The sequence below is a fragment of the Miscanthus floridulus genome, chromosome 17 (genome assembly GCF_019320115.1).
Source record: "Miscanthus floridulus cultivar M001 chromosome 17, ASM1932011v1, whole genome shotgun sequence".
Taxonomy (NCBI): domain Eukaryota; kingdom Viridiplantae; phylum Streptophyta; class Magnoliopsida; order Poales; family Poaceae; genus Miscanthus; species Miscanthus floridulus.
The window spans coordinates 34,168,088-34,181,989 of NC_089596.1; the positions used below are offsets into that span (position 1 = coordinate 34,168,088).

The 13,902-nt window shown below is 47.0% G+C and overlaps 2 protein-coding genes across 2 annotated transcripts; both read left to right on the forward strand.

Annotated features, from left to right (window-relative positions):
• Positions 1 to 1,202: 1,202 nt before the first annotated feature.
• On the forward strand, positions 1,203 to 3,243 carry LOC136515525 (small ribosomal subunit protein eS6-like). Its single transcript, XM_066509090.1, has 5 exons — positions 1,203 to 1,262; positions 1,349 to 1,413; positions 2,459 to 2,516; positions 2,735 to 2,843; positions 2,930 to 3,243. The coding sequence occupies exons 1-5, from the start codon at positions 1,257 to 1,259 to the stop codon at positions 3,241 to 3,243; spliced, it is 552 nt and encodes a 183-aa protein (XP_066365187.1). The 5' UTR covers positions 1,203 to 1,256.
• Positions 3,244 to 5,610: 2,367 nt separating this feature from the next.
• Positions 5,611 to 7,317, forward strand: LOC136518163 (leucine-rich repeat extensin-like protein 4). The gene has a single exon (XM_066511829.1). It carries the CDS (start codon positions 5,708 to 5,710, stop codon positions 7,070 to 7,072), a length of 1,365 nt encoding a protein of 454 aa, XP_066367926.1. The 5' UTR covers positions 5,611 to 5,707; the 3' UTR covers positions 7,073 to 7,317.
• Positions 7,318 to 13,902: the final 6,585 nt, after the last annotated feature.

A 13,902-nucleotide genomic window follows, 5' to 3' on the forward strand; every position in this document is an offset into this window, starting at 1 on the left:
GAGCTGTTAAATTTCATGATCAATAAGATTTAAACAACTTATTTTCGAAACATATAAAATCTCCACACATATCACTGTTGTTCTATTGGTCCGTTCCTAGGTACTCCGTGGCCAGTAGAGTGCAAACCTTATTGATGCATTATAGACTACAAAATTTGGATGACACAAAATTACTTGTTTTGGGACAACGATGGATCAGGAACTATCCATTTGTTTGACCCGTGTTTTTCACGGATCAAACACCTAGCAGATCCCTGAAGCTTGTGATGGTTCATACGGTGATGTGTTTGTCTTTAAATATGATTTGAAAAAAAAAAGAAATTGTCAGGGTTGACATTTAGCAGCGTCAATTATTCAGCGGGGCCCACACGCACAGCGGCACAGTGCAGGTACGGTGATCTCTCTAGCAAATCATATTTAAAGCGCTGTGTGTGAGAAAGATGGGGTAGCAAATCATATTTTTGTACTGTCCCGTGGGATCCCTACTCACAGTCACACATCTGCGAACCGCGTGCTTGCACTATCGCAAATCAGTAAATTTCTTAGGACTGATCATAAAGAGCACAAATTCGGAGTTGATCGAACGCCTAAAAGCTATCCGTTTTACGGTCCAGGGTCAGATTAGTGATCAATGAATCGGGAAGGACGAGGCAGGGAAAGTTAAATCGCACGCTGTTAAAGAGTGCTGATGGTACGCTGCCTTTCAGAGCATCTCCAGCAATATTTACATATGAATCCTGTATCCAAACCGCGGCCAGCCAGCGTGACACGTCACGGGCTTTTCGCGGCCGTTCGATCGGGCGCGCGGACGGTCCAAGTTGGGCGAGCCGTGGTCTTTTTGCAAAAAAAAAAACAGTCAAATCAACCCGCAGTCCAGACCTCCTCTCAGGGTTTTTTTAAAAAAAACCCTCGAACTTACCGAAATCAACCCTCAATCCAGGGCTTTTAAATGCGTCGCCTCCTCGCTGTAAAAAAGAAAGAAAAATAAACCGTGACCTCCTCGCCACGCCGCCGCCGCCTCCGCACGCCCCGCCCTCTCACCAGCGCGCCACCACCTCCTCCTCCACTGCCCCACCCTGTCCTCCTGGCTGCGGCGTCCCAGCACGCGACCCCCGCTCCACGCCGGTCACGCCGGCGCAGCCCAACCCCTACTCGTCTCCCTCCTCTGCCCTCTCGTCCAAAACCCTAGCCCTCGTGCCGCCACCCCCCAGCGCCCGAGCTCCTCGCCTCCCACGAGCTCGCGCCGCAACGCCACCATGAAGGTAAGCTACTCCTCCTCACGGTACCTGCGCTAGGTGGTGTTTGTGGGAATGTAGCGTCTGATCTGTGCGCTCCGTGTTCATTCCAGTTCAACATCGCGAACCCGACCACCGGGTGCCAGAAGAAGCTGGAAATCGATGACGACCAGAAGCTGTGAGTGTTTCACGTCCTCCATTTGCTCTGTATTTTTTCGTTTCTCTTAGATCCGTGGGAGTATGTTTTGCGCTTTTGCTTCGAGCCCTGTTGTAGCTGTTGGTGAGGCGATTGAGTATTTGAGTGCTAGTACTTTTGTTCTATGTAGTTTTCCCAACTGTTCCCTTGTCTCGTTAGCAGTCTTACTGCTTAGATTCATTTAGTTAGGTTGCTTGCTGTTGCCCACTGGAGCATCTGATAGTGTATTCATATATGTTAGCCTTATTATCCGGTTATAATGTAATGGCTTTTAGGCAATAGTACTTCAAGGACATGTTTAGCATACTTTCTGAGGTATTGAATGTTTAGAAATGCGCCATTCCCATTTTGTTTGTGTTTGAATGATCATTACTGGTGAACTTTCGTTCTTAATGATTAAAATTAGGACAGTAACATCTTGATTTGCGGTTATGGGTGCTTAAATTTAGTTAAAATGCGTCTATTGTTGAATTTAGGAGCAGGCAATAATCCTTTGACTGCTCTTTTTAAACTGTGCTGAGAATTGAGATTTCATATAGGGGTAGTAAGCAACTGGGCCTAATAGTTTTAATTATTGAAATTATACTAACTAGATTCAACTGTTTTTTTTGAACTGAAACAGATCATTCTGTTATATTTTATTATTTTGAAAGTGCAACTTGTTTACTATCTACCTTTTGAATTTACTGAAAAACTGTCTTAATGTATTCCCTCTGTCCCGAAAAGAATGCAAGTCTAGCATACTACCGAGTTAAACCATTTTGAATTTGACCAAGTTTATCAATATTTATGATACCAAATAAATGTCGTTAGATTTGAGATGAGATATGTTTTTGTAGTATGCCTATTTTGTGATACAAATATTGGTACTCTTTTCTATAAATTTCTTTGCACTTTAGAAAGTTTGACTAGAGAGAGATAGAATTGCATCATTTTCTGGACAGAGGTAGCATATCAAGTCAACAGATGCTATTCCTTCCTGCTATGTTTTGCTTTGTTTTATGATAAACCTTTCTATCAATTACAGGCGTGCCTTTTATGACCGAAGGATCTCCCAGGAGGTCAGTGGTGATGCTCTGGGCGAGGTAAATTTTCTGGTTACTGACCGGAAGGTCCCGGGTTCGAGTCGCGGTCTTCTCGCATCGCACAGGCGAGGGTAAGGCTTGCCACTGACACCCTTCCCCAGACCCCGCACAGAACGAGAGCTCTCTGCACTGGGTACGTCTTTTTTTATTTCTTGATCCATGACCCTTTTGCTGATTTCATACTTAAATATAGGTGTCATATGTTTCTTTGTTTGCAGGAGTTCAAGGGTTATGTCTTCAAGATCATGGGTGGATGTGACAAGCAAGGCTTCCCAATGAAGCAAGGAGTTCTGACTTCTGGTCGTGTTCGCCTTCTGCTCCACAGGGGTATACAGACTTCCTATCTCCATTGTACTCTCCACACCCCTCTTTTACTGTGGTTCTTACCTAAACATTCGATATGAATTCTGTAGGTACTCCCTGCTTCTGTGGTTATGGCAGGCGTAATGGTGAGCGCAGGATGAAGTCTGTCCGTGGTTGTATTGTGAGCCAAGACCTTTCTGTTATCAACTTGGTGATTGTTAAGAAGGGTGAGAACGATCTGTCTGGTTTGACTGACACTGAGAAGCCAAGGATGAGGGGTCCCAAGAGGGCCTCCAAGATCAGGAAGCTCTTCCTAACATCTGCCCCACCCCATTTGAGATTCACAAAAACATGGCTTCACAATGTGAGGCACTCCACACAGGAACGCGGCAACGCCGCACTTTGTTTTCTAGTTGACTCTTAAAATAGGTTCCTACTTAAGATTTTCAGGCTTCTTCGATATTTGAGGATTCCATTTTCTGAGTTTAATTCTAGCAATAGCCTTTAAATTAAGGTTCCTATTTTTCTTGGACCCAGATACCAAATCTCTTTGAGCTTGCCCATATTTTGGCTTGCAACCATACAAGACTTAAAGAAGGATGATCATCATGGTTGTCTGCAAAATTTCTATTGGCTATCCTAATTCACGTGGTTTCTTTTCGAAGACAAAAAAATTGGGGATGACATTCAGTCGCATAGGCCCTATTCGCTTCTCTTATAATTCGTCTTTTTCGGCTTGTTTTTTCAGCCGGAACAGTGTTTTCCTCTCACAACAAATCAGCCGGAACAGTGTTTTAGTTTGTTTCTGCATGCATGTCTAAGAACAAGAGTCAGGTCGTGCCAAAAAAAACCCTGTCACTTTTACCCGATCTTAGCATAATCCAAGCTTGATTTCAGATGACATTTTTTTATCCGCACTCACCCGATCAAATTTGGTTATGGTTTTTTTAGAGGGTTAGGTTTTGGGTCAGGAAATATATTTAGTGCCCGACTTGATGATTGTTGCAGGTCGAAAATAACAAACATCCAGTCTATACGATGCACCACTCGGTCGGATCAGGGTATTTTTGTCAGGTCGTATATTACGGCCCCATTCGGCTTATCCAGAAACTGGTTTGTTTGGCTTATTTTTTCAGCCGAAACAATGTTTTTTTCTCATAATAATTCAGCTACAATAATATTTTTTAGTAAATTTCAGCTAAGATTCAGCAAGCCGAACATAGCCTATAGTCTATGATCTATCAGGTTTCAGGTGTAGCAACAACAATCAGTTGGTTCTCTTGATAAGAAATAAGATATCACCTGATTTTTGGAGGACTTCCCATTCTGGTCAAGTACTAGCTTTCGAGGACGTTGATTGAGATAGAACGGCCAGCCAACGTCTCCAGCTCTCCATGCAATCCATCGAAACTTTGGTATGCTTTTTCCAACATCATTAGCATCCATAGCTTCGATCAGGTCCTGGTGAACAAAATGCATGTATCATCAGTCACGACGGAATGACATTCACAAGGCCGTGTTTGTTGCGACCAAGCTTGTCGGCCCAGACAAGTTTAGCCTTCTTGACTTATATATGTGAGTGGAATTGGCACCTTCACATCGTCCAAACGGTAATGCTTAGGCACGGAGAGGCGCGGATGTCCGTCCGTCCTGACGCCGCTTTTAGTTGGTGCGCGCTACCAGTCCAACACGCCTACTTTCTCTCTGGCTTTCGTTTCAAAAAAACAAATTGAAATATTATTTCAGTTAATTTATTATAAATAAAAAATATTATTTCATCTAAAAATAAGCTGAAAAAATATAGATTACAAGAGAAGCGAACCTGAACTCTGTGTCTTCCTATCTCTCTCTAGAAAATATTGTGAGGCGAGTCGACGTGCCGGCGCTGTGACGGGGCAGCGTGCGCGTGCACGTGCCGGGCGGGAAAAGAAAAATCAACGAACAGGGCAGGGCTAGCACTGTCGTTGTCGAAAACAGTCAGGTAGGTAACAGAAAAATTCAAGCTTGCTAGGGATCCGAAAGTTAAACTATTGCTCTTGCACCTTCACCATATATGCATGCTCTGTTTTTATGAAGGCCTTGTTTAGATGTCATCCAAATTCTAAGTTTTTTTACTCTCTCTCCATCACATCAATTTTTAACCGCTTGCATGGAGTATTAAATGTAGGTAAAAAAAATAACTAATTACACAGTTTAGTTGAAAATCACGAGATGAATCTTTTGAGCCTAGTTGATCCACGATTAGATAATATTTATCAAATAAGACGAAAATAGTATTATTCATGGGTTCACTTTTTTTTGGCAATCTCAACGAGGCCGAAGTATTACAGCATGATGCACTTCGGGTTTACTACGTCACATGAGTAACAGGACACACACAGCAATGCTGTCAATGCTGAACGAGCGCCATCAGCCCATCAGTCAGGCAGTCCTTCACCCATCACATCCCAGCTCCAGCTGTGGTTTCATCAGGGGAGAGAGAGAGAGCATGTACTCCTAGTCGTCTTCTAATAGTTAGGCCATATTTAGATTGTAATTTTTTGTAACTCGATAAATAGTATCACTTTCGTCTTATTTGGCAAATATTGTCCAATCATGGATCAACTAGGCTCAAAAGATTCATCTCGTGATTTTCAACTAAACTGTGCAATTAGTTATTTTTTTTACCTACATTTAATGCTCCATACAAGCGGGCTAAAAATTGATATTATGAAGAGAGAGTGAAAAAACTTAGAATTTGGGGTCATCTAAACAAGGCCTTGAGCAGAAATGATCATCTCTCCTCCGCCCACTCCCCCACCGTTCCGTTCTCTCTCACAAGAATCACTCTGCGGCAGTGCACTCTCCTCAGATCTCACAGCCAAAAAGAGAGGAGCTCACAGGTAGCCATGGCCAGGCGGCGGCCACCACCATTCCCCGCCCGTGTCGCCGCCGCCGTGTTCCTGCTGCTGCTGAACACCGCCCCGACCTCCCAGCTCGGCCTGGGCTCCGCCATTGCCGCCTGGATCCACGGCTCGCCGCCTCCTAGCCCTAGTAGCCCTGACGACACTGACACCGCCACCGCCTCCTCGGGCGCGCCGGTCGGCCCGCGGAGCCAGGAGTACGCGGCGCTGCAGGCGCTGAAGGCGGCCGTGACCGAGGACCCCAAGGGCGCGCTGGCGTCGTGGCAGGGCGCCAATGTGTGCGCCTACAAGGGCGTGTACTGCTCCGCGCCGCCCGACGGCGCGGCAGCGGCGGCTGCCGGCGGCGCTGCGTCCACGGTGGTGGCCGGCATCGACCTCAACCGCGCCAACCTCAGGGGCACGCTCCCCGACGCGGTGTCCCTCCTGGCGCACCTCACGTTCCTGCACCTCAACAGCAACCGCCTCGGGGGCGCCGTCCCTGACGCGCTCTGGGACCTGCAGTACCTAACGGAGCTGGACCTCAGCAACAACCTCTTCTCGGGCCCGTTCCCGGCGTCCACGCTGCTCATCCCGTCGCTGGTGTACCTCGACCTCCGCTTCAACGCCTTCTCCGGGGAGCTCCCACCCGAGGTCTTCGCTAAAGACCTCGACGCCGTGTTCCTCAACAACAACCAGTTCGAGGGCCAGATCCCGGACACGCTGTGGGCGTCGCCGGCCACGGTCATCACGCTGGCCAACAACCGCTTCACCGGCGCCGTCCCGGCGGCGCCCTACGAGTTCGGCGCCGGCGCCGGGACCGGCGGCCGGGTCCGCGAGGTGCTGTTCCTCAACAACAACCTGACGGGGTGCGTGCCCGAGGCGCTGGGGTTCCTCCCCAGCATCCAGGTGCTGGACCTGAGCTACAACGCGCTGTCGGGCCACCTCCCGGGTACGCTCTCGTGCCTGTCGGGGATCGAGGTGCTCAACCTGGCGCACAACCAGCTCACGGGCGAGCTCCCGGACCTGCTGTGCGACCTGCGCCGGATCACCAACCTGTCCGTGTCCTTCAACTTCATCTCCGGGATCAGCCAGCGGTGCGACCGGCAGCTGGGGAGCCGCGGCGTGTTCGACTTCGTGGGCAACTGCGTGCCCGGGCGGGACATGCAGCGGCCGCAGCCCGAGTGCGACGAGTTCCCAGGCGAAGGCGGCCTCAGCTGCCTCCGTATCCCCGGGGCGCGCCCAGCCGGGTGCGGCGGCGGCGACGCGGCGGGCGTGACTATTGGCGTCGGCGTCGGCGTCGGCGTCGGGGGCCTGCCGTTCGGCCTGCCAGGCGCCGCCGCCGGAGGCGTGGTCACCGTCACCGTGCCCTGATCTGCCGGGGGGCACCTTGCACCTTTCTTCTTTGGTTTCTTTTCTTACTCTTCTTCCTTCCTTTTGGGGGCAATTAGCCTCGATCGGCTTAATGGGTGAGGCTGTGTTTAGTTTGGATAAAATTTGGAAATTTGGTTAGCGTACACTTTCGTTTTTATTTGACAATTAGTATTCAATTATTGATTAGTTAGGGTTAAAAGTTTTGTCTTGTGATTTATGATTTTCTACCGAACTGTGCAATTAGTTTTTTTTCGTCTACATTTAATGCTTTGAACCTATATCGTTATATCGTAAGATTCGATGTGATGGGTATCGTAGCACTTTTTGAGAAATTTTTTTTAGAACTAAACGAGGCCTGAGGCCTTGTTTAGTTACCCTTAAAATTCCAAGTTTTTTCACTCTTTCTCCATCACATCAATTTTTAGCCATTTGCATGGAGCATTAAATATAGATAAAAAAAATAACTAATTGTACAGTTTAGTTGGAAATCACGAGATGAATCTTTTGAGCTTAGTTGGTCCACGATTGGACAATATTTACTAAATAAGACGAAAGTGCTACTATTTATCGAGCTGAAATTTTTTTCAATCTAAACGAGGCCTGAATATTGTTTCGTTCTCGGCTGGTTAATACTCCTATACTACTACTGTAGTATATATAATTTCGCCATTTTGTATGTTGTTTAACCAACACTTTGGCGCATTGCTCGTCCATCGGTCCATGACAGCGTACTGTCGCTGACGAACTGGGCGGCCAGCTGCAAGCCTCCGACGACGCAAGTGACTGTCGATAGGCATCCCGTTCGTTTGGTCGTGGCTCGTCGTAAACGATCGTAAATTTTATGAACCAGCTTGTCGTAAACGATCCTAAATTTTACGAACCAGCCGACGAAAGAGGCTGAGCTGAGACATTGCTGTTGGTTGTCCGATCGGCCGGAGGTGGGTGAGGCAGGCGGCGGCCGGAGGTGGGTGAGGCAGGCGGCGGCGGCCTGCGATGCGAGACACGAGAGAGGGGAAGAGGAAGAGGAGACAGGATCACAGGAGCTGGGAAGAAATGGATCTCGGAAGATGTGTTAATGGCGCCATGAATGCAGGCCACGGAAGTAGTTGGATGCAGCTAACTGCCGCTCTCCTACACAGTACTACAGCACACTGCACAGCGAGCGGCGTATGGGCCGGCCGTGCAGGGCGCGGGCTCCATGTGAGGTGTTGCTATCTTTTATAGGCTGTACGGTAGACCTGTACTACCTGTCTTGCGCAACCGCAATGCTAGCGTCCGCTGCCACGACGAGAACGTAAAGTTTGCCGCTGAAATACGTGCACAGGCTGTGGCGTTAGATATGCACTGAGCCCTCGTTCAGTTGTACGAATTTAGATTTTAGCGTTATTGTAGCACGTTCGTTTTTATTTAGTAAATAATATTTAAACATGGACTAATTAGGCTCAAAACGTTCATTTCGCAATTTCCCACTAAACTATGCAATTATTTTTTCTTTTCGTCTACATTTAATGCTCTATGCACGGGCCACAAACATTCAATGTGACAGGTACTGTAGCAATTTTTTTAGAAGTTAGGGTGAAACTAAACAAAGACTGAGATACCACATTATGTCCGGACATACACCGAAATATGTGCACAAGCTGTGCCGTTAGATATGCTATACGTGCACAACACGAGATATAACTGATCAGCCCCAGTTTATCTATAAGGATATAGTGCTTTCTCTCACGACACAATAAAACAGCATCAGTCGATATATCAGTCGTAAAAATCATCGATCGAACAGCTTCAATGAAGAAACTACTTTGTAGTTCGTACGACATAAGACACCACAACTATAAACTATTCTTCCCAACGCAGTATGTTTTCGAGAGACCTAGCTAAAAATCAAACCAATAATTCTTCTCTGTTTCTCTCTCTCCTCCGATCCTTTGTGGCTGTCTTCGTCGCGTGGCACCACCACCTTCTCTGTGGTTCCGCCACCGCCACGCCCTTGCTCGGCGGCCGCGCGAGTGAGGTCCGTGGCGTCAGGCGCGCGAGATCCATGCCGGCTGGGCCAGCTCCCGCACCCCTTTGCTTCCATCTGCACCACCACCTCCTCCCTCCTCCGTTGCTTCGCCATCGCCACGCCCCTTGCCCAGCAGCCGCGTGAGTAACGAGGCGGCCGGTTCAGTTTGTGGATTCAGCGCGGGGCTTCGACTGTGTCTCAACCTCAGGTTCGTAGTCTCATATGCCTCCAACACTACCGACATGGAAGGAGAGCCATGATTTTGATTTGCGTCGCCAGTATCCTACATGTTCAGCTTGGGGACAGGCTCAAACTCGAGGAAGGAATGCCAGGAGAAGGAAGGGGGCTGTAGCGCGGCCGGCAACAGAGAAGAGTGGCTGAGTCGACCGTGTAATGAGTAGTTGAGCCTTTTGCTAGTGGGCTTATAATGGTCTTGCCGTTTGGGCCGTAGGCGGTAACGTCTGGTATAAATGCCGATGTCTGAACTCTGTGTTGGTTATGAAATTAAATAATTAATACCGTTGCTGCATTCTCTGAATCCTATCCCTATTATCCACTGATTCCACTCAGTTCCCGTTAGGCACAGATTCGATGCATAACACCGGGATTACCAAGGAGATACTAGCGTTTCTTTCTTCGTTTTGGCTGCCACGTACAGCACCAGGCCGAAAACTCATCTGTCGATCAAAGGAGAAGGCACATATTACTCAGGATGAATTAGCACCAACAGTGTTCTGCATTCCCAATGGATTGCATTGGTCGCCGGTACAGCTCCCTCCATGGACGACCTCGTGAATCACACGTGTTAGGTTGATCTCCTCCGACTCGGTCCAACGACCGAGTCGGACCTTGATCCCGCACTCTGATCGGGGGGTGCCCAACCAAATCAATGGTTGGTGGGCCATCGTCGCGCAGCGCCATATAAAGGAGGTGGGGGCGGGGCACGCAACACAAGGTTCACTGCCGTCGCCACAATCCCCACCTATAAACCCTAAACCGATCTAGAGGGGGCGCTGACAGTGACGGGAAGCACCGCCACCGTCTTCACCGCCGCCTCTACGCCACGCCCAACATCCACACCGCCGCTGGACGCAACTGCCTCCCCTTCGCCGGCACTCTGCGTCACCGACATCGCCATGGCTTCCTCCTCCACCAAACCCACCAATGGTCTGCTACCTCTACACCTCTCTCTCTCTAGTTCCTCGTCCTAGTTCATGTTCTAGGGTTACTTTATCCTAAATGCAAGCGAACTCACCCGCTAGATCTACTCCTAGTGATCCTAAGAATTTAACAATGGTATCAGTTGCCTACCTAGTGTGTAGATCTAGTCTGGGGTAGTCTAAGTTTCAAGAAATTAGAAGGAGATGATTTGATTCTAAAATCAAGAACTCAAACCCTAACCCTAACCCAAGAGAGTAAGGACGGAGAAGGGGAGGACCTACCCGGGGCCCCCGCTGCCGTCACTACCACCGGCCATCGCCTTGACCGGGGGGGGGGGGGCAGACCACCCGAGCCACCGCTCCACGCCGCTCCGCCGGCGTGCGAGCTCGGGAAGCTAATGGCCCCGCCGCACAACCGCTCGACGGCGGCGTGCTCACCCTCCGGGGAGTGCGCGCACCAACGAGGGGGCATGCGGCGGCGCCACACCTTCCTTCGGCCGCCACGGGTGGCCGCCATCGCCGTTCTTCTACTTGGTCGCAGCGTTGAGAGAGGAAGGGGAGGAGAAGAATGAGAAGCTAGGGTTTGGGGGAGACCACGGCCGCTGTTTTTGTTCCGACAAAAATCGCTGGCCAGCCGTTCGATAAAGATCGACGGCTGGCGGCAGCCGGGCCGGCTTTAGGCCTAGGCGGGATGGTGAAATCCTGGCCCAGGCCCAGGTTGCAGCCTGGGCGCGGGGAGGGTAGCGCACGCGGCCGGACCGCGGCAGCGCGCAACATGCGATGGGCTTTTGGGCCGAATGCACAGTAATGTTTATGAGTTTGTTTTATTCTTTTTCATAAGCAATTTTGATGATTTTTGTCTAGTTTCAATCTCTACTCAAATTTGTACCCACGGGATAATTTATTTAGAGAGTAGATGAGTACGCTGAGATGCTTCCGATCAAGAATTATTATTTTTTCAAGTCCTTTTGATGTTTCCGCTGCTATCATTATGTTTATCCTCTAATTAAATTAGAACCAACAGGAAAATTTTAATTGGAGGAGTAGTCCGATTTATTTAAGTTAAATTATGATATTGTTAATTTTCTGACCAATGTCGGTGATAACAATATTGTAAGTTTATTCATGAGTTTTTACCATGCATTAATTCCATTTCTGCCCAATGGTGATATAGAATTAATGTAAAAGAATGTTGTATTTATGATATTGCTATTTTCTGACCAAAGTTGATGATAGTAATATTATAATATTTATTTATGAATTTTATACATTAGTTCTATTTCTGCCCAACGGTGATGTAGAATTAATGTAGATGAACATTGTATGTTTTAATTTTGACCAACGTTAAATTAAGGCACGCAATTATTATGTCAACTGTCTCTCACTCTGATGTTATTTTCAGGATGCAACCCAATGATGTTTATCTCGTCCATTCCACCTCTCAATGGAAACAACTATAATACATGGTGAGAGAAGCTTGAGATAGCACTTGCGTTGTCCGATAATGACCTAGCACTTACCTCTCCTTGTCCCACTGAATCTAGTGGACCTGGTGAGGGAAGCAAATAAGACTTATGCAGCTTTTGCTACTTGGCAGTGTGACCATGCATTTGATCGTGCGAAGTAGGATAGTTTAAACCGCAAGTGTTTGATGGTGATTAAGGGCTCCATTGAGGATCCAATAAGGGGTTCGATCCCAGAATGTACCACCGCCACTGAGTATCTCAAGAAGGTGGAGAGTTAGTTCACTAGCTCTTCAAAGGCTTATGCAAGCACTCTTATTAAGAAGTTAGTCAATGAGAAATACACTGGTGGAGGGATAAGAGAGCACATATTGCGGATGAGCAACACAACATCCAAGCTCAAGCCAATGGACTTGGGGCTCAAGGATGAGTTCCTAATTCATTTGATTTTTGCTTCTTTGCCTGAAGAGTATGAAACCTTTGTTGTTAATTACAACTTACAGCCAGATAAGTGAGACATTGAGAAGCTCATTGCCATGTGTGTGCAATAAGAGGAAAGGCTTAAGAGCTCACATGGTGACTCCATCAACCATGTGAAGGAAAATAAAAGAAAAACTTTAACAACAAAAACGCTAAACCACAAGGGAAACCTCAGTGGGACAATAGCTCCTCCTCTAAGCAACAAGCAAAGGCCTCACAGAAAGATCACCATCAGAAATCCAACTATGTTCAAGTAGACAAGGACACCTGCAGATGGTGCCACAAGACTGGACACTACTAGAAGGATTGTCCAGACTTCCTGAAGAACCTAATGAGAAAAGGTGAGGACATTATTACATTTGTAGATGAGTCCTTGTATTTAAGTTATGCAAAATCTACTTGGTGGATTGATTCAGGTGCAACTATTCATGTTGCAAATTTATTACAGGGATTCCATACGAGCAGGACCCTACAAAGAGGAGAAAGACACATTAAGGTGGCAATTGGAGTCAGAGCTGAAGTAGAAGCCATTTGAGAACTCCCATTACAATTAAATGATGGCTTTGTACTTAAGCTTTCAGATGTCCTTTATATACCCTCTTTGCGCAGAAACTTAATAAGTGTCTCACGTTTAGACGATGATGGATATGATTGCCATTTTGGTAATGACCAATATAAGATTGTGTTTAATAATAAGTGTGTTGGTCTTGCCTTCCGATAAGATAAGCTTTTATTTGTTATTACTTTGTGAGAATGTGAATGTTGTGAGCACTAATAATGAGAATTTCTTCTCGTCTATGAATGTAAGTAATAAGCGGAAGATAATTCATAACGTATCATCAAAATTATGGCACTGTCGTTTAGGCCATATTTCGAGGAGGAGAATATAACGATTGATTCAAAAAAATCAATTCTTCCGCCATTAGAATTTTTAGACTTAGAACAGTGTATTGATTACATTAAAGGAAAGTATGTTAAGAAAATAAAGAAAGACGCCAAACGAAGCGCAGGAATTTTGGAAATAATTCACATAGATATTTGCGGTCTGTTTTCTATGAAAAGTGTGGATGGTTATGATTCATTTATAACATTCATAGATGATTATTCTCGTTATGGCCATATTTATCTAATTAAGGAAAGATCAGAAGCTTTGGATAAATTTAAAATATTTAAGGCTGAAGTAGAAAATCAACATAATTTAAAGATTAAGATAGTAAGATCCGACATTTGGGGGTGTAAGGAAAATGGACCCTAGGCTCATTTACTTTAGATTTTGGTGTTTGATGACCAACACAACCAAATTGAACTAATGAATTTGCAAGTGATTGTTTTGTAGTTCAAAAGGATGCAAGACGTGACTTGGTCGAAGGAGACATGACGATCCGATGATCAACACCGTAAGAAAGACCGTAGAAGCACAAGAGAAGACCCAAGATATCAAGCAGAGTCCAAGCACGAATATATGAACCAAGCCAGATGCAAGATCGTGAAGAAACGAGCTCATAGTGACCGAACACAGCGACCAGACGTAGCCCCGAAAGCGACCGGATGCACCGATCAAGAGGCTCGGCAACAGCAGGCGTCAGCAGCAGCAACCGGACGCACCAATGGTACTGTTCATCATCACCAGCAACACGTTTAGTACTGACCAGACGCTGGCGGTAAATCGACCGGACGTAGAACAACAGCGTCCGATCGAGTACAGAGAGGTTCCAGAGC

Excerpts from the sequence above, each read along its gene's own strand:
- LOC136518163 (XM_066511829.1), top strand. The coding sequence starts at position 5,708 with ATGGCCAGGCGGCGGCCACCACCATTCCCCGCCCGTGTCGCCGCCGCC.
- LOC136515525 (XM_066509090.1), top strand. Across the intron at positions 1,414-2,458 it reads ATCGATGACGACCAGAAGCT|GCGTGCCTTTTATGACCGAA; the intron begins GTGAGTGTTTCA and ends TATCAATTACAG. Across the intron at positions 2,844-2,929 it reads TCGCCTTCTGCTCCACAGGG|GTACTCCCTGCTTCTGTGGT; the intron begins GTATACAGACTT and ends TGAATTCTGTAG.